The sequence below is a fragment of the Chiloscyllium punctatum genome, chromosome 6 (assembly GCF_047496795.1).
Source record: "Chiloscyllium punctatum isolate Juve2018m chromosome 6, sChiPun1.3, whole genome shotgun sequence".
Classification (NCBI taxonomy): Eukaryota; Metazoa; Chordata; class Chondrichthyes; order Orectolobiformes; family Hemiscylliidae; genus Chiloscyllium; species Chiloscyllium punctatum.
In genome coordinates, this window is record NC_092744.1 from 66,979,790 (window position 1) to 67,000,374 (window position 20,585).

General features: G+C 41.2%; 1 protein-coding gene across 1 annotated transcript in view; it reads left to right on the forward strand.

Annotated features, from left to right (window-relative positions):
* The first annotated feature begins 15,119 nt into the window (after positions 1 to 15,119).
* Positions 15,120 to 20,585, forward strand: part of efhd1 (EF-hand domain family, member D1) — a 118,932-nt gene continuing 113,466 nt past the window's right edge. The window contains exon 1 of the mRNA XM_072572841.1: positions 15,120 to 15,484. Within this exon, the coding sequence (XP_072428942.1) occupies positions 15,189 to 15,484 (296 nt within the window). The 5' untranslated portion in view covers positions 15,120 to 15,188. The remainder of the gene's footprint in view (positions 15,485 to 20,585) is intronic.

Consider the following 20,585-nt stretch of genomic DNA (forward strand, 5'->3'; position numbering starts at 1 on the left):
ACCCCAGGTAAGTCGTTCCCCCCCACAAGTATCCAAAACGGTATACTTGTTATTGAGGGGAACGACCACAGGGGGTCCCTGCACTGGCTGCTTCCTCCCAGTCCCCCTCACTGTCACCCATCTGTCTATAACTTTCAGAGTAACTACTTCCCTAAAGCTCTGATCTATGACCACCTCTGCCTCCCGAATGATCCGTAGTTCATCCAACTCCAGCTCCAGTTCCCTAACACGGTCTTGGAGGAGCACTTCCTGCAAGTGTAATCAGCAGGGACGCTAATGGCTTCCCTCACCTCAAACATCTTGCAAGAGGAACATTGCACTGCCTTCGCTGCCATCCCTCTAAAAGGTAAACTTTAAAAAGAAAACTGGATCTAAAGAAACAAACAAGCAAAATGCAGCACTTACCTGCTTACCACAACGGGTCTTATTATTAGGTTAGCGGAGGAGGGCGGGTGGGAGGCTCTACCCCTGTAGTGCCTCGGGATCCTCGCCTGCGCGCTTTTATAGAGAAAAATAAACCTTCCCAGGTAAGCTAGCGCGACACCAGCTTCCGGGTCCGCTAGGCGCTTAAAAAAAACTTTAAATTTTAGCCGTTAAAAAAACAATAACTGGACTATACCGTGACTTAAAATAAACACCATCAGACAGCCGTTACCTGCTCCGCCGAGAGAGTGATAAATAATGAAAGCAGTGAGAAAGTGGGGTCCGGGAGCAATTGAAAATCCTGAGAACACTAGATGAGGGGAATTTGGGCAACACTATTGGAAGGTATAGATGGGATTTGGAAGCTCTTAGGAAGGAATGGGAAACCTTGAATAGGAGCAGAATCAAACTGTTTTTCTTATTTTTCTTTATTCATTAATGGGTGCAGGTGTCAATAGCTAGACCAGAAGTTATTGTCCATCCCTTGAACTGCTGTCGTGCATTTAGTCTCGGTACACCACAATGGTGTTAGGGAGGGAGTTATGGGACTTTGACCCAGCAACACTGAAAGAACTGTGATATATTTCCTAGTTAGGATGGTAAGTAGTTTTGAGGGGAATTTGCAGGTGAGATGTTCTCATGTATTTACTGCCCTTGTCCTTCTAGATGGTATTGGCTTTGGGATTGACAGGTGCTGTTTAAAGAACATGGTGAATCTTTGCAGTCTATGCTGTAATCTGCTGCTAATACTGAGTGTTGGTGATGGTGGGAGTGTTACTGCACTCATTCAGGCAAGTGGGGAGTATTCCATCACAATCCTGACTCATACCTTGTAGATGGTGGCCAGGCTTTGGGGCATCATGAGGTGAGCTACTTACAGCCAAATTCATAGCCTCTGACCTGGTCAGAGTGTTTGTTTAGCTATAGTGTATATTTGGCTATTCCAGTTCAGTTTCTGATCAATGGTAACCTCAAAAACGTTGATTATGGAGGGTTCAGCAATGGTAATACCATTGAATATCAAAGGGTAATGGTTAGATCCTTTCTTGAATATACTCACCATCTGGCAGTTGTGTGGCTCGAATGCTACTTGCCATTTATTCCTGCAACCCTGGCTTTTATCCAGACCTTGCTGCATTTGGATTTGGAATGCTTCAGTATCTGAGGAGATGTGAATGGTAATGAACATTGAACAATCACTAGCAAACATCCTCATTTCTGACTTTATGATAGAGCGAAGGTCATTGATGAAGCAGCTGAAGAAGCTATCCTGAATCTGAGATGATTGACCTCCATTAATCACAAACATCTCCTTATGTGCTCAATATGACGTCAACCAGTGGATAGTTTTCTCCCTGATTCCAGTTGCAAGATGGGGGAATTAAGAATAAAAAACTACGACCCTTAGAAAATCAAAACCAGGGAGAACTAGCCAATTGGCTCAAAGGTAGAAGACAGAGGGTGGTGGTGGAGGGTTGTTTTTCAGACTGGAGGCCTGTGACCAGTGGAGTGCCACAAGGATTGTGGGCCCCCTACTTTTTGTCATTTACATAAATGATTTGGATGTGAGCACAAGAGGGACAGTTAGTAAGTTTGCAGATGACACCAAAATTGGAGGTGTTGTGGACAGTGAAGAGGGTTACCTCAGATTACAACAGGATCTTGACCAGATGCGCCAATGGGCTGAGAAGTGCAGATGGAGTGTAATTCAGATAAAAGTGAGGTGCTGCATTTTGGGAAAGCAAATCTTAGCAGGATTATACACTTAATGGTAAGGTCTTAGGGAGTGTTGCTGAACAAAGAGACCTTGGAGTGCAGGTTCATAGCTCCTTGAAAGTGGAGTCGCAGGTAGATAGGATAGTGAAGAAGGCGTTTGGTGTGCTTTCCTTTATTGGTCAGAGTATTGAGTACAGGAGTTGGGAGGTCATGTTGCAGCTGTACAGGACATTCGTTAGGCCACTGTTGGAATATTGTGTGCAATTCTGGTCTCCTTCCTATCGGAAAGATGTTGTGAAACTTGAAAGGGTTCAGAAAGGACTTACAAGGATGTTGCCTGGGTTTGGAGGGATATAGGCCGGTTACTGGCAGGTGGGACTAGATTGGGTTGGGATATCTGTTTGGCATGGACAGGTCGGACCGAAGGGTCTGTTTCCGTGCTGTACATCACTATGACTCTAAAAGGCTATGTGGTTGAATAAATTGCAGTCAAATTGGGACCCTAGCAATATAGTCACAGCATTACATTGCAATAGTAGTTGTAGCACTTAATGGCAGGATTGAAGACTTTATGAATGATTAGTAATGAACTGATTTTCTGACAACTCACCATCTCCCAACTTCTTCACTAGTTGCTTGCCCAACATCCAGAGATTAAGTTAAATTGCCTCCAATTAAATATTGGAAAGACTGAAGATACTCCTTCCTCCACGGTCACCTCTCACACACTCCACCCCCAATTCCTCTTTCCTGGCCACAGCCCAAGGTTGAAACAGACAATTCACAGCTTTGCAGTCCTACTTGACTCCGAGCTGAGCTTCCAAATACAATCGCTGTGTCTCCGACCTGCGCCCCTGCTTCAATTCAGCTGATACAGTACTCGGGCTGCCATCCATGTTTTCTTTATGTCCAAATTTAATTACGCAAATGCTCTCCTGGCCTCCCACTTTTTACCCAGCACCTATTGTCACTGATCTCTACTGGTTTCAGGTCTAGCAATGAGAGACCAGGGGAAGGAAGCAGGGTTTTGGAGGGATCTTGTGTCAATCACAGACCTATGTGGAAATCAGGCAGTAGAGGGAGCTGTTAGCTCCTTTCTGATCAAGGCCTGAACCAATCGTGTTACCATTGAGTTAGCTTCAAAATCGAGGGCTGGGAGAAAGCAGCCCAGGTGGCTCATAATGTGCTGTTTAAGGTCCTCAACTTTGAGTTCTGAAGAGAGGCTGGATAGGCGGGGACTTTTTTCCCTGGAGCATAAGATACTGAGGAATGGCCTTATAGAGGTTTATAAAATCACGAGAGGCATAGATAAGGTGAATCGCCATGATCTTTTCCCTAGGGTAAGTGAGTCCTAAACCAGATGGCATAAGTTTAAGGTGACAGGGTAAATATTTAAAAGGGCCCTGAGAGGCAACTTTTTCACACAAAGGGTGGTGCGTCCATAGAACAAGCTGCCATAGGAAATGGTACAGGTCGGTACAATTACAACATTTAAAAGATATTTAGATTGCAACATGGACAGAGAAGGCTAAGAAGAATATGGGCCAAACAGACACAGATGGGATTGGTTCAACTTAGGAAACCTGATCAGCATGGATGCATCGGGCTGAAGGACCTGTTTCCATGCTGTATGACTGTATGACTATAACTAGGGTGATAGAGTGAAGGAGGGCTCCACTAGTCCTCACCTCCTCTACATAAAATTGTTTACTGGTCAGGGCTTAGCTGATGGGTCATCAAAAGGTTACCTGGAAAATTTTATGGTTTCCCTTCCTTTGCCTGAAAACCCATTGGAAGGGGACCGTCAGTTTCTTCCTCAAACTTTCCTGCCTGTCCATCTCTCTCTCTTCTCAAACCCTACCTCTTTGCCCTTGCTTTTGGTCAGCTATTCTGATATCTTCTTATGTGGCTCAGTCTATTGATGTCTGATTTTGCTCTTGTGAGGGATGTTTTATTATATTAAAGAAGCTATATAAATGCAAGTTGTTGTTGATTCAGTTCTCATTCTGCACTGTCTTGTCTAGGTAGAAAAGACATTATGTTCAGCTCCAGCACCCTGGGATAGGGAATAAAAGGAGTAGTATTGTGTCCTTCCTTGGTCTGTGATCCCTATTGAAAGATGCAGCATTTACACATCAGATGTGGACAATACAAGGCACCACTCCTTGCACCATCTCATATGAAGCTGTTTCTGTCAGTTAAAAAGTGCTGACCATTACTATATAAGTCAATAAGAAACACATAGAGTCATAGAGTCATAACGATGTACAGTATGGAAACAGACCCTTTGGTCCAACCTGTCCATGCTGAACAGATATCCCAACCCAATCTAGTCCCACCTGGCAGTACCCGGCCCATATCCCTCCAAACCCTTCCTATTCATATACCCATCCAAATGCCTCTTAAATGTTGCAATTGTACCAGCCTCCACCACATCCTCTGGCAGCTCATTCCATACACATACCCCCCTCTGCGTGAAAAAGTTGCCCCTTAGGTCTCTTTTATATCATTCCCCTCTCACCCTAAACCTATGTCCTCTAGTTCTGGACTCCCCGACCCCAGGGAAAAGACTTTGTCTATTTATCCTATCCATGCCCCTCAGAATTTTGTAAACCTCTATAAGGTCAACCCTCAGCCTCCAACGCTCCAGGAAAACAACCCCAGCCTGTTCAGCCTCTCCCTGTAGCTCATATCCTCCAACCCTGGCAACATCCTTGTAAATCATTTCTGAACCCTTTCAAGTTTCACAACATCTTTCCGATAGGAAGGAGACCAGATTGCATGCAATATTCCAACAGTGGCCTAACCAATGTCCTGTACAGCCGCAACATGACCTCCCAACTCCTGTACTCTGACCAATAAAGAAAAGCATACCAAACGCCTTCTTCACTATCCTATCTACCTGCGACTCCACTTTCAAGGAGCTATGAACCTGCACTCCAAGGTCTCTTTGTTCAGCAACATTTCCTAGAACCTTTCCATTAAGTGTATAAGTCTTGCTAAGATTTGCTTTCCCAAAATGCAGCACCTCACATTTATCTGAATTAAACTCCATTTGCCACTTCTCAGCCTATTGGCCCATCTGGTCCGGATCCTGTTGTAATCTGAGGTAACCCTCTTCACTGTCAACTGCACCTCCAATTTTGGTGTCATCTGCAAACTTACTAACTGTAGCTCTTATGCTTGCATCCAAATCATTTATGTAAATGACAAAAGGTAGAGGGCCCAGCACCAATCCTTGTGGCACTCCACTGGTCACAGGCCTCCAGTCTAAAAAACAACCCTCCACCACCACCCTCTGTCTTCTACCTTTGAGCCAGTTCTGTATACAAATGGCTAGTTCTCCCTGTATTCCATGAGATCTAACCTTGCTAATCAGTCTCCCATGTGGAACCTTGCTGCATGCCTTACTGATGTCCATATAGATCACATCTACCGCGCTGCCCTCATCAATCCTCTTTGTTTCTTCTTCAAAAAAGTCAATCAAGTTTGTGACACATGATTTCCCACGCACAAAGCCATGTTGACTATCCCTAATCAGTCCTTACCTTTCCAAATACATATACAACCTGTCCCTCAGGATTCTCTCCAAAAACTTGCCCACCACCGAGATCAGGCTCACCAGTCTATAGTTCCCTGGCTTGTCTTTACCGCCCTTCTTAAACAGTGGCACCATGTTTGCCAACTTCCAGTCTTCCAGCACCTCACCTGTGACTATCGATGATACAAATATCTCAGCAAGAGGCCCAGCAATCACTTCCCTAGCTTCCCACAGAGTTCTCGGGTACACCTGATCAGGTCCTGGGGGTTTATCCACTTTTAACCGTTTCAAGACATCCAGCACTTCCTCCTCTGTAATCTGGACATTTTGCAAGATGTCACCATCTATTTCCCTAATGCCTATATCTTCCATATCCTTTTCCACAGTAAATACTGATGCAAAATATTCATTTAGTATCTTCCCCAGGTCTATTAAACATGGGATATTCTACTTAGCAGTTGAAATCCTTGTTTGGCTTACAAGGGGAAAATATAAGAAACAATCTAGAAAGGAGGGAATTGACCAAAACACCAGATTAATGTCGCACTTTGAAAATATTATCCCAAAGAATTATCTCCACGCTTTAAATATGTTCTTGTTGGTTGGGAAATTACAATAAAATCATTCTTTCAGTCTCCAATAGAGGGCAACAGAACACCATTACAAAATATTTTAGCATTGTATTATCCATACGGAGAATGACTGTTGCCAGTAAACCACATATAGATTTGTGGTTTTGCAACTGCAGTATTTCCTCTACTTCAACCCTAAGTGGGCTTTGTACAGGTGTGACACTGAATTTGAAAATTTCACTTACTAAACGTAACATTAAAGGAAATTTACCAGCTAAGTAAGGTAATGTTTGGTGAAAAGCCTTTCTCTGGTATGAGAAGTCTTTATATCAGGTTTAATGGTGGAATATATAACACCAATCACAGAAACTGGTCATTGTCAGACTGAATTCATCACAATTAAAAAGAAGTCAAAGGTCATCAAATATTAGCATGTCTTCTTCACTATGAAGAGTTTACAGATGAAGGATCCCTCTACATTGGCTGAAACATCAATATGGGACCTATTCAAGTTTGGATGCAGCTCAACAATGTGCCCAATTACACAAATAAATAAAGAAATGCTTGCATTTCTATGATATCTTTTCTGATTCCAGAATTCCAAAGTACTTCACATGCGATGAGGTGATTTTGAAGTTGAGTTAATGAATTTTACAATCCTCCTTTGGAAGTCCCCAGCATCATAGTTGCCAGACTTCAGCCAATTCATATGGCATCAAAAATGACTGAAGGTTTTGGATACTGCAAAGGCTATGGGCCCTGAAAACATTCTGGCAATGGTACTGAAGACTTGTGCTCCAGAACTGGGCACACCTCTAACTAAACTGTTCTGGTCAGTAACTATGAAACTCACTACCTGTATTCCTGAGAAAGGTGGGCTTTAGATGCAGGGGAGCATGACTATCTGCAAGTTCCCCTCCATATTGCACACTATCCTGACTTGGAAATATATGGGCAATCGTTCAATATTGCTAAGTCAAAATCTTAGAACTCTCTCCTTAGCAGCACAGTGGGTGCAGCTACACCTCAAAGAATGTAGTGTTCAAGAAGGTAGATCATCCGTACCTTATATGGGGCAAATAAGGATGGTCAATAAATGCTGGACCCTGCAGTGACATCAATATATCATGAATAAATAAAATGTATGAAATGAGGCTGGAATGTGGCACAAATAACAATTAAACAATTTAACTGAGGAATAAATATTAGCTGGAACCCAAGAGAGGTCCACTACTTTCCTTTGAGTAGTGACATGGATTCCTTATATCCACTTGAGTGGGAAAATGGGGCCCCAGTTTTATATCTTACTTATATCATAATTCATGTGCTCGAGTCTCTAGAACAGTGGTAAAACCCAAGGCCTACAGACTCAGAGGTACAAATGGCATCACTGAGCCAATGTTGACAATGTTAATTGATTGACGCTCACTGTCAAAGTTGTCCATTGAATAAGTTTTTGGCAGGAAATCAAGGTTTTCAGTGGAAGATAGAGAACAATTCAACAGAACTTGTGAGATACAAAGTTTGGAATAAAAACTAGTATCAAAGTATAGCACAGCTTGTGTCAGAGAAATCACACAGAGGAATCAGATTCCATTATCGAGATTTACTATGGATCTAAAAGTGCTTACAATGGCAATATTACAAAGTGGCAGGTAGTCTGGCTATTGCTGAATTACTTTGAGGAATCACGGCTAACTATGGCTAACTAATATGATGTGTCAGATATACAGTTAAAATTATAGATTTCTAGTGTTCAATAGTCCTTTGAATTCAAAATATCACATGATCTCTGAAATGTCACTACTTAGAAAATACTCCTCAGAAAACACTCCTTAGGTTCTTTGGCTTTATCCACAAAATACTTTATGGATATTTTTAATCCCCTTCAATTTATTCACAGTGGCAGGAATTATAGACAGGGCTCATGATGAGCTCATTCTATCATTCTAATATGTGATGACATCTGCACTGAAATATTGAAATTACGATATAATCCCTACAAACCTATTAACAGGTTGTCAGTATTGAGCATAGATCAGTATAGATATTCTAAAAGGTGCAGAAAAAGTGCATTTGTGGGAGTGAATACAAAAAACATAATATCTTTGAGGGATTCAGAAGAGATTGAATTGTGAACACTCCAGTAACAGCTGATCCAGGTGATATTATTTTCAATATTTTAAAAAATCACAGCACCATTCATTTTCTATAAAAGAAAAGTACTTTAAATGTTATTTGCATTAGATTGCTCTGTGTTATTGCATAGTGACATTCAATTTAATTGCATGATTTCACCCTTCCACTCAACTAATATTTGGAGTTTGTCTAAGCTCAGAGTAAAATCTAATACTCTAGCCTTCCAAGAATATAATAATATTCACAGGCAAAAGTAAACAGAATATAACATTAAAAGGCAGCAATTAATGAAAAGGGATTTTATGTGGATAGAAGACTGGTGGTTTATAATAATTTGATCTTAATGTTGTTTTTAGTGTGTAATGGAGTCAGTATAATCAGCAAAAAATAAAATTACAGGAATTAGCCTTTTGAATCCTTTGTCTTTTGCAATCAATGGCTTAAAGAGTTGGAATATCTCAGATAACATGATACATGAAAATTTAACTTTATTAAGGATGTTCACCTGTAGTTAGCTTTGACTTCAATAATTTGGGTAAGATCTAAAATGTTTCACTACCAAGATGTCACTATGCAATGTTTTATGTATGAGCACTTTTTAAAATGTTCTCAAATAGTGTGTGTATTAAAGGGCAGATAGCTAGTATGGATTTCAATATTTGATAATCTGTCATTTTGTCCAACACAGAACCTTCATTGCCATTGATTCAATGTCCCAGTCCAGAAAGCATCTCCAGCAAGACTACACTCTCTAGGACCTTACCATTAAGTGTATAAGTCCTGCTCTGACTTGCTTTTCCAAAGCACCTCACATTCATCTAAATTAAACTCCAGCTGCCATTCCTCAGCCCATTGGCCCATCTGATCAAGATCCTGTTGCACTCTGAGGTCCTTTGTTCTCCACTACACCTCCAATTTTGGTGTCATCTGCAAACGCACTAACTATACCTCCTATGTTCACATGCAACTCATTTATATAAATGACAAAAAGCAGTGGACCCAACACCAATCTTTATGGCACACCACTGGTCACAGGCCTCCATTCTGAAAAGCAACCCTCCACCACTACCCTCTGTCTTCTACCTTTGAGCCAGTTCTGTATCCAAATGGCTAGTTCTCCCTGTATTCCATGAAATCTAACCTTGCTAACCAGTCTACCATGAGGAACCTTGTCAAAGGTTTATATAACTGAAGCCCATATAGATCACATCTACCACTCTGCCCTCGCCAATCCTCTTCATTATTTCTTCAAACAGCTCAATTAAGTTCATGAGACAGGATTTGCCATGCACAAAGCCATGTTGACTATGCCGAATCAGTCCTTGCCTTTCCAAATACATGTAAATCCTGTCCCTTAGGATTCCCTCCAACAACTTGCTCACTACCAACGTCAGACCCACCAGTCTATAGTTCCCTGCCTTTTCCTTACCACCTTTCTTAAGTAGAGACACCGCGTTAGCCAAGCTCCAGTCTACCTGCACCTTGCCTGTGGCTATCTTGTTAAGCTTTGGAATGAAAGTAATATTTTTACAAGCTTTTAAAAAGGCATGTGTGTTCAGAAACTGATGTTTGGTATTAAAAATGCTACAGCCATTGAAGTTTTAATTCCTTGTCCATTCCTACATTAACTCTAGACTTGCTTATTTCTAGGAGCTGTAACTCCTGACTATTATTCACCATAAAACATGGGGATGTGATGTGGTATTATCAATGGACTGTTAATCCAGATACCCAGTTAACATTCTGGGGATGATGGTTTGAATCCTGCCACAGCACATGGAATTTGAATTCAATAAAATATGGAATTAAAAGTCGAATGAGAACTGTGAATCCCATTTTGATTGTTGAAAAACGTCCTTTAGGGAGGGAACCTGCTGCCTTTAGTTTCAAAATTCAGTCCCACAGCTTAATCTTAACTGCTCTCTGGGCAATTAGGGATGGGCAATAAATGTTAACCTAGCCAGCAATGCCCTCATCCTGTGAATAAATTTTAAAAACTTACAATGTCTAAAATATACACAAAAGAGATTAGAAGGATAATTCTACAATCTCATCCTGACAACAGAGAATTGTGCTCAGTGGCAACATATGTTGCTGAAATAAAACTGTAATATTGTAGCCCTTATCCTCAGCCCATGTGATACATACAGATTAGTCTCTGCTAGGATCATGGTGAATAGAATTATGGAACAGAATACTGGTATTTATATAAATGTTATAATCTTTCTCTGAGACATGCCACGTACAATGAGATACTTGATAGACAACATAGATAAATAGACAACCAAATTTGAGCATGCATGATACCAATCTTTTACGTGGCCAAGTCTGTTAGAAATGGATGATAAAAGATTGCCGTAAATGTATATCTCTTTGCCTCAATTGATAGTACTCCTGTCTCTTTCCCCTGAAGCAGAGGATTGTGGGATTAAGCCCAGTATGAAGTGTCATCACTACTGTGACATTGGATATACAACAGTCAATTTTTGTACAGTAAGTTCCAAATGGGGGAAATGGTGATACAATAGTAATTTTCTTCACTCGGTAATCCCTTTATCTGCAGCATGTGTTGCTCCTTCAGAGAATTCCAATGAATTGGTTCAATTGGAATTTCTTTTGTCTAAACCTTACTGATTCTACCCGATTACTTTGGGTTTTCCCATGTGCCCAGTTATAACTTTCTTAATAATCAGTTCTAACCATGAAAAAAAAACAAGCTAACTGGGCTGTAGTCTCCTATTGGGAGGAGAAAGTGAGGACTGCAGATGCTGGAGATCAGAGCTGAAAATGTGTTGCTGGAAAAGCGCAGCAGGTCAGGCAGCATCCAAGGAACAGGAGAATTAACGTTTCGGGCATAAGCCTGAAGAAGGGCTTATGCCCGAAACATTGATTCTCCTGTTCCTTGGATGTTGCCTGACCTGCTGCGTTTTTCCAGCAACACATTTTCAGCTTTAGTCTCCTATTTTCTGCTTCCCTCCCGACTTGAATGGAGTGATTATATTTCCTATTTTCCAACCTAATGGAACCTTTCCAAAATCTAATGTATTTTGGAAAATTGACACCAATGCATCTGCTACCTCATTAGCCAACTCTTTTGAGATCCTGGACCATCATGACTGGGACTTACTGAGCTGCAGTCTCATTAAATTGTTCAGAGCAGATTCCCTAGTGATTATAATTTCACCAAATTCCTCTCTTCCTCCGACTTCCTGATTTATAGGTACACTACTGGGATTTTTGTTTTCTTTATTCATTCATAGGATGAGGGTATCACTGGCTCGGCAGTATTTGTTGCCCATCCCTAATTGCCCAGAGGGCAGTTAAGAGTGAAAATCACATTGCTGTGGGTCTGGAGTCACACGTAGGCCAGGTAAGGATGGCAGTTTCCTTCATTAAAGTATGCTGGTGAATCAGATGGATATTTATAGAAATCATCAATGCATTCACAGTCACCATTGGACTCTTAATTCCAGATATTTATTGAATTCATATTCCACCATCCCCCAGGGCAGGATTTGAACCCAAGTCCCCAGAACATTATCTGGGTCTCTGGTTTAACAATCCAGTGACAACACCGCTAGACCATTGCCTCGTGTTTGAGGATCCTTTGTAGCGAAGTAAATACTAATGCTTTGGGGACACAAATCCAGATCCTGAGTTACTGTTCTCAGACAAGCAGCATGATGTCCCAGTTTTAAACATTTTATGGTAGCTTTATAAAAGTATGTAGAGGTATAGCAATAATAAATACCATTAAATTCACTTTTCTAAGATCATGAAACAAGAATTGCCAGAAGCTATTCAAAGTTTGTGAGAAGAATTGCCAGAAACTATCTTCTTGAAATAGTCTTCAAATTTCCACATAGACGTCATTAGCTGAGATCAATATACTCCTACATTATGAATGTGCAAGCTTACAAATCAGGAATAAAAGTCAGTTATTTGGCCTTTCAAGTCTACTCTCCCATTCCGTAAGACCATGGCTGGTCTGGCAGCACCTATGGAGAGTGAAACAAATTAAACATTTTGAGTCCAATATTACTCCAAACAACAGGCTTAAGCTCCAAAGTCCCACAACCCTCTGAAAGCAATGTCTACCCCTAGGCTTAAAAGGACGACCTCTAATTTTAAAACAGTATTGCCTAATTCTACACTAACCCAAAACAGTAAACATTCTTTCCACATCCATCTTGTCAAACCTACTCAGAAACTTGCAACCTTTAACCAAAGCATCCCTCAATCTTCTGGACTGTAGCGAAAACAAGGCGAGTCTGTCCAGTCTTTCCCCAAGATACAAACCACAAGTATCAATCAAGTAAATCTCCTCTGACCTGTCTCCATTGCATTTATATCCTTGCCTAAGTAAGGAGATCAAAATGCATACAGCAATCAAGACATGGGCATTGTGCACTATAACTGAAGCATATTACCCTGATTTTTATATTCAATTTCTGTCATCATAAAGGTGAGCATCACATTAGAAGTCCTGATTATGTGTTGTATTAATTTCTTGAGACTGAAGCACCAGAACATATACAGCCCTTTGTAGCTTGGAATTCTGTAGTTGTTTTCCATTTAAGAAATACTTTGATTTTTGTTTATTCTTCCCACCAAAGTGAACTACTCAACATTTTCCCATGTTGCACTCCATTTGGCCACACAACTAACTAACTAGCTAAATTGATCTGCATCCTTGCTATATCATCTTCAAAACATACTTTCCACCCTATTTTTGAGTCATCTGTGAATTTAGCCACCATGTCTTCAGTCCCTTCATTGAAGTAATTAATATAAATTGTAAAAAAGTGAAGGACAAGCATGACCTCCTGTGGGCCTCCACTCATCAGATCCTATTAGAAATGGGACTGAAAGAAGTCCCATTTCAGCACAGTTGATTTTCTGTCGGACAGCCAATGTTATTACATTATCCCTTATACCTTGAGGTCTTACGTTGTGCATTAGTTTTTATTTGGAAATTTATCAAATGCTTTCTTGAAATCCAAGTACAATACATCAATAGACTCCCCTTTATCCACAATACATGTTACTGCTGCAAAGATGTCAAGCTACGTGGAATACAGTTTCCTATTTTGTTTTTCTCTCCCTTATTAAGTAGAGGGATTATATTCCCTATCTTCGAGCATAATGGAAACTTTTCAGCATCTAGTTAATTTTGGAAAATTGACACCAATGCATCTAATTACCTCATTAGCCACCTCTGTCCAGATCCTTGGATGAGGAGACTTATCAACCCACAGGTCCATCCATTTTGTTCAGTGCTACTATCCTCATGGTTATTATTTCACCAAATTCCTCCAATCTCCTGGTTTACAGTTACAACTGGGATGTTTTTAGTATCCTCTGTAACAAAGACAGAAGCAAAACATTTATTTGCTGCAGCTCAAATAATAGCGCCTCTACTGTTGAGTTGGAAAGTTGTGGTTTCTAGTATCATCTGGGGCAGGAACACAAAAATCTGGACTGACAATTTCGTGTAATTTTCAGTGAGATGCTATCTCTTACACGATATTTTATGGGGACGCCCATCAGTACTGTTGAGTGGATTGCTCAATATTCTTACTTCAATCAACATCATAAAATAAGTTATCTAGTCACTGCTATTGTGGGGCAATTGACTGTTGCATTTCCTGTTTTGCTGTAGTGACCACAGATCAAAAGTAATTAATTGGCTAGAAGTTGCTTGGGGTTGTCTTGCCATCATGCAAGTTATTGATTGTTGTAAAAGCCTGCTGATTCAGTAAAGTCCTTTATGAAATGAACCATGCCAGTATGCCTGGTCTAGTTTACATGTGATCTAAACTCATAGCAATGCGGTCAGCTCTGAAATCCCTCTAACAAGACATTCAGTTCAAAGATAGCTAGTGACGGACAATGCATGCTGGCCTTCCAGTGACTCCCACATTCCATGAAAAAATTAAGACAAAGTAACTGGTTGGGAAGTTCACATTTTTTTCCCCCTGATTAGCCCTGAAGAAGGAGTACACACTTTTCACCTCTTTATGTCTCTCCCCTTCTTAAAGCTACCAAGCTTTTTTTTCACTTATGGTAAGGTCTTGTTATATGCTTCTGCTGGAATAACACCCTGAATTAAGCCTTAACTCATTTAAAGCCTTTAATCCATTTAATTCATTAAAGTAAATTCATTTACTGTTGTTCTTGGGATCATGCTTTTTGAAAATGTGTTTCTTTGCCTCATATATTGCCACAATCGTGACCATTGAAAAGTGCTTTGAGATGGTTCCAAAACATAATATAAATGCTTCATTATCATGTAATTGTTCCATTGTGTTGACACAAAAATGATTAACAACGGAAAAAGTTTGTGTGGGGGGACCTTCTTGGAGGGGTTTCATGCTGTAGCTAAAATACCCACATGAGGGGAGTCATCAGGTTTTTCTAACAAAAATCATTCACGGGGTGTGGGCCAATCCCTCAGGGGCGACTGAGAAGGTAAGCTGCCTTCTTGAGTCCGTAACACCCCCTCACCGATCACAAAACAACTAATTTCAGCGGAAATCCCTCACTCCTTCTTGAGTACAACATCACATTTTCAACTTGCCCCCACCTCCCCCTCAAAAAGAAAGGTCAAACTGACTGGGGACTGGGAGACTGAGCCGACTTCACATGAATCCTCTTACTGGTCTGTGAGCTGTCAGTCAGAGTGGTTCCACCCGCCCTGGCCCCAGGAGATAAAAAGGCAGCGGCGGCGGGCTGTTCAGCATCAGTAAGTTTTGCAGCTCAGTGTTCTGTCACTTTTTAAACTCTCACGTGGAGACATGGCAACTGAGGAGCTAGCTAAGAAACTCCAGCGCCGGCTGATGCTGCAGATATCGGCAGAGGATGCAAACGGCGAAATGGTCGAGAACAACAATTACCTAGACATTGGGGGAGGCACAGAAGGCCAACCGGTCAGAAGGAATACAGACACCGAGCTCTCCGTTATCCTGTCCAGGAGGCTGGACATCAATGAAGGAACAAAGGAGCCCAAGCAGATTAAAGTGTTTAATCCTTACATCGAATTCAAGGAGTTCACCAGGAAACAGATCAAAGAGATGGAGAAGATGTTCAAGCTGTGAGTATGGGTGATCCCGTCAATTCTTATCTGATTTCTACAGCTAGTTTTGCCGTCAGTCCTCTCTATACAGTGAGGTCTGAAACTTCCTGATCAACACCCGGTCAAATTCTTCTGAGCGATTGTTTTATAAATGATTACATTTCTGGTGTTGGAAATGTTGGTGAATTGAACATCGCGGATGTTTTATTTTGTTTTACGAAAGTGTTGCAAAATGATAACTTCTCCGAAAAGGGTGGCTGACGGTCCCGGCTCAGCGAGGCAGAGTATTCTGTTTACACAGGGAGACTGCAGGGGGCAATGCCCGTGTAATAGCGCTCAAACCCTCCAGAAGGGCGGAGAGATCAACACTATTCGGACACCCTCCCGTTCAGTTTGTATGTGTCACTCGGGCACAGTAGTGCGTTTGGGGCTGAGCGGATGGTGAGAAAGAAGCACCTGCCCTTTTCTGGGCAGGGATCAAAGGACCTGGATCCGGATGGTACATAAAAGATCTGGAATTTTATCCGTTACGTGACCGGGATTCCTGGCGGAGAAGCTACTTTTGATCAGCTTTCTGCTCTGTTTTTATTATTAGCGGCGTTCCTGGTGATAAGCAAGGTGTTTAAGCCCGTTTTCTCGTGCTGTACTGAATTTCCCAGGGGTGAATGATGGAGAGTTGAAATCCTTTGAAAAGTAGGCAGCGAAGCTCCCTCTGTCCCTGTGACATTTCGATTTTTAACAATCCCTCCGTAGTGCTACTTTTGCGATTCAGTGTAGGTAATCTAAAGTAGATCATAACAATAATGATTTTTAAAAACCCTGGTTCTCTGCACATCAGCGTTTACTCTGGACGCACACAGCCCAGTCTCTCCTCTGTAGACTTGCTGTTAATGCTGTTCATACTTTATGTGAATATATTCTTGGGCTTCATTTCAACCTGCCAGCCCGCATATAATAAAGTGAACACTATATTCAAAGTTGAGATAGGCAGGGTCATAAAAGTTTGCCTTCCCCGAATCTTATTTAGTCTAAATTATAGCATTTGGTCTCTGTCTGACAAATCTATCCATTTCATGCTGGAGTATGTGTGTCTCTGCTTATGCAGAAAAGGTGAAGAGATTTGATTGTGTTTGAAACCCTGTAGGTTTCCTATTCCCAATGGCTGGCAAGGTCAGTAACCTCAGGCTGAGATTTAAACTGCTTGATCAATGACCAGAGGCATCATGAAGGACACTGGGTGGATTCTTATTGGGGCAGTCAGAACCATTGTGTTCCTTACATAAGGGCTGAGGAACCGAATGTCAGGCAGGGCAACACTCGTCTTGAGTTTTTCTGCCCTATTAGGGGCGGTTTTGGCCCAATAGAGAGGTAGGAGTTAAAGGAGTTAAAAATGGACGTTTACAGGGTGTTGAGAGTGTGTTCGGTTTGGGATGACTGACAGGAAATGAGTAAATTTGTGCAGGCAAAAGTAAAACTGGTAGAGCATGAGTCTTGGTAGGAGGTGGGTACAGTAGAAAAGAATCTGAGGTATCTGAGAGAAGATGGTGCGTTTGAGTTGGCAAAGTGGAGAAGGTAATGGACCTTAAACCTTAAATTTGAGAATTTTAAAAGCAAAATTAACCATCACACCAGTTTTACCAACACCAGATTTTTTTGAACCCCTTCAAAGTTGCAATTGATGAAAGCGATTATAGGAGTTGGAGAAGGTAATTGCTGTGCTTCCCTCCAAATGCCTGAGATGCAGTGACCCACGTGGCAATTACATACCAGGCTGGGATGGTCTGGTGATGTGACCTCCACTGCTGGTCTTGGAGGGAAAAGGAGTGCTGCACCTGAATGACCCCATTGAACAAGATCACCAGATACAGTGGGGTGCCAGTCTGTTGTGTTATGTTTTTCCATAACGTATGCTAGTGCATTCTGGGATTCTGCTGAGTGACGATATTCTGGGCATGGTGGATGGTAGTATCGGGCTGGAATCAGATATGACTGGATGGTGTAGGAGCTAATAAGATGAATAAGGTGAGAAAATGTGCTAGGACTCATGGCTGAAATCCTTCCAAAATCTCCCAGCAATTTGGACTTGGCCAAAAAAAAAGTCAATTTGGGTCATTGTTTTTACACAAGGAGTGGTAAGGATTTGGAATCCACTATCTCTTATAGGAGGTGGTACAAATTCACTGGTATTGTTCAAAGTGAAAGGGGAGGGAATTTGCAGAAATTTTGGGAAAGATACAAAGTCACTCAATTGCTTTACAAAGAGTTTGTGCTGATTTGATTGACTACAAAGTCTTTTCCCTGGGTTAGGGGAGTCCAGAACTAGAGGGCATATGTTTAGGGTGAGAAGGGAAAGATATAAAAGAGACCTAAGGGGCAATGTTTTCACACAAAGGGTGGTATGTGTATGGATTGAGCTGCCAGAGGAAGTGGTGGAGTCTAGTACAATTCAACATTTGAAAGGCATCTGGATGGGTCTATGAATAGTAAGGCTTTGGAGGGATATGGGCTGGGTGCTGGTAGATGAGACTAGATTGGGTTGGGATATCTGGTTGGCATGGACGGGTTGGACTGAAGCATCTGCTTCTGTGCTGTACATCTCTATGACTCTATGACCCTATAATATATTGCTGACAACATAGATATTATAATCTAGTGATAATATTACTGGTAATCCTGAGTTGAGTTCAAAACACATGCATCAGATAAATAAATAAAGATTGTTCATTAACACTAATATTAATGACCATGTGGATTATCACAAAACCATCGTTAACAGTTTTTCAGCTAAGGTAATCCGATATATATTCTTGATCTGGTGTGGGTGTGCGCTATATATGCAGATAATAAGTAAAACTCCAGACCCATAACAATGTAATTGACTGTTATATCCTTTCAGGAATGGCCCAGTGATATTATATTCAAGTAGCTTGTTCCCCATTTATTGTTTGCTCAATAGCCATTAAAAATGATCAATAACTGCTCGTCCTGCTAATGATGGCTACATCCCGGCAATGAATTTTTAAAAGAAACTGCTGTCTTTTTAATGGGTCTGATTCATCTGATTACATTCTTCAAAAATGTTTTTTAATTCACTTGTGGGATGTGGCATTGTTGGTTGGCCAACACTTACTGCCTGTCCCTAATTGCCCTTGAAAAGGTGGTGGTGAGCTGCCTTATTGAACTACTGCAGTTCATTGGATGTGACTCACAATGCCATGAGGGAGGGAATTCCAGGAATTTGACCCAGTAACAGTGAAGGAACAGCAATATATTTCCAAGTCAGCATGGTGAGTGGCTTGGAGGGGAACTTGAAGGTGATGGTGTTCCAATGTAGCAGCTAGTCTTGTCCTTCTGGATGGAAGTGGATGTGGATTTGGAAAGTGCTCTCTGAGGATTTTTGGTAAATTTCTGCAGTGCATCTTGTAGATAGTGCCCACTGTTGCTACTGAGTGTTGGTGGTAGAGGGAGAGGATGCTTGTGGACATAGGCATAATCCTATGGGGAGGTGATGGCCAAATGATATTATCGCTAGACTATTAATCCAGAAATTTAGCTAACGTCGTAGGAACCTGGGTTCAAGTCCTGTTATGGCAGATGGTGGAATTTGAATTCAATATAAGAAATTTGCAGTTAAGAATCTACTGATGACCAGGAAATCATTGTTGATTGTCAGTAAAAACCCATCTAGTTCACTAATGTCCTTCAGGGAAGGAAATCTGCCATCTTCACCTGGTCAGGCCTACATGTGACTCCAGACAGAGTTGTGGACTCTGAAATGGCCTAGCAAGCCTTTCAGTTGTACTTATTCTGACAAAGTCTCAAAGAAATGCATGTTCGTAAAAAATATTTTGTTGGGGGACAGGTCAGGAGGGGGGTGGTGCACAGGGTGGCAGGAGCAGTATGAAGGGAAAAAGCCAATCCATTTGTTTGATCAAATTAAAAACCTACAACAATATTGTCTCTTTCTAATGGAATAACTAATATTCCAGTTCTGGAGAAACACTTCCTATTTTGAATCCAATCATGTATCCAAGTGACAATTGTCTAGCTAGTAGGTAACCAATAGTAAATTTTTACATTCACAATATATATATGCGAATCACTGAAACGTTAGCAACTTGCTAATTCCTTATGAAGATGTGAAGGTTCACATCTGGTGGGTGCTGGAAAGTGGTACAATCAAATTGATTTTAACATCTTCTGATGCTTGATTTAACTACATAAGGGATCGCCGTTCACATTAGTTCAACGAGAAATGATATACAGTGGAAGACCCCCTCATTGGTGCAAACTTTCAGTGTTTGATTTTGTGGATCTTGTCACAAATTGTAACTTGATGAGTTCTCCCTTGTCTGTGGATTTTTCCAGATTTCCTCTTACACCCCAACCCCCCACCACCACCACTGCCCTCCCGAAATCTATTTTACTACATCCTGTGTCTACGTCCAGCCTTGTAAGTTCCTTATTATAATGGGGATATCATGACTTCTGCAGTGAACAGCCCCAGCATCGGGATTTTGGTCTTCACTTTTGTTCTCTCAGTCCCCTTGGCTATGATGCCTTCCACTGAAGACAACTCTCACCACCCACATTCCACTTCCTCTATCTCTAGAAAAAATTCTCCCAAGCCACCTACTTTGGCACTTCATTTTTTAAATCCCACTTCTAACCCTTAGCCCACCATTCTGCAGATAATCTTCGCTCAACCCCATCTCTGCCTTTTTTGTCATTGAGAACTGATGTTTCCAGTTTCTCTTCAAAAATTATCAATAGGCATCTTAAACTCTTCAACCCATGCAGCAGGCAAGAGGAGCTCATCATTCATTGCCACTTAAGATTGAGACCATTCATCCAAGTCTCTTTCTCACTTACTTCACTTATTTTGTTGATGAGATGCTTTTGTTCCCTTGACGTGTTTTTATTCTATTAAGCTGCTGACCATTGCAATTGGACCATTTTTGCTTTAATATTCTTCTTGTCATTTCAAAAATAAAAGTTAGTCTTTTTAGATGGAAACTTATTTTCCATCTCTGACCTTGCAGATTATTGCCCTGTGTCCTCTTACTTTCTTCATGTTTTAGCCTTCCAAAACCATGACATTTTAAATTTGCAACTCTTA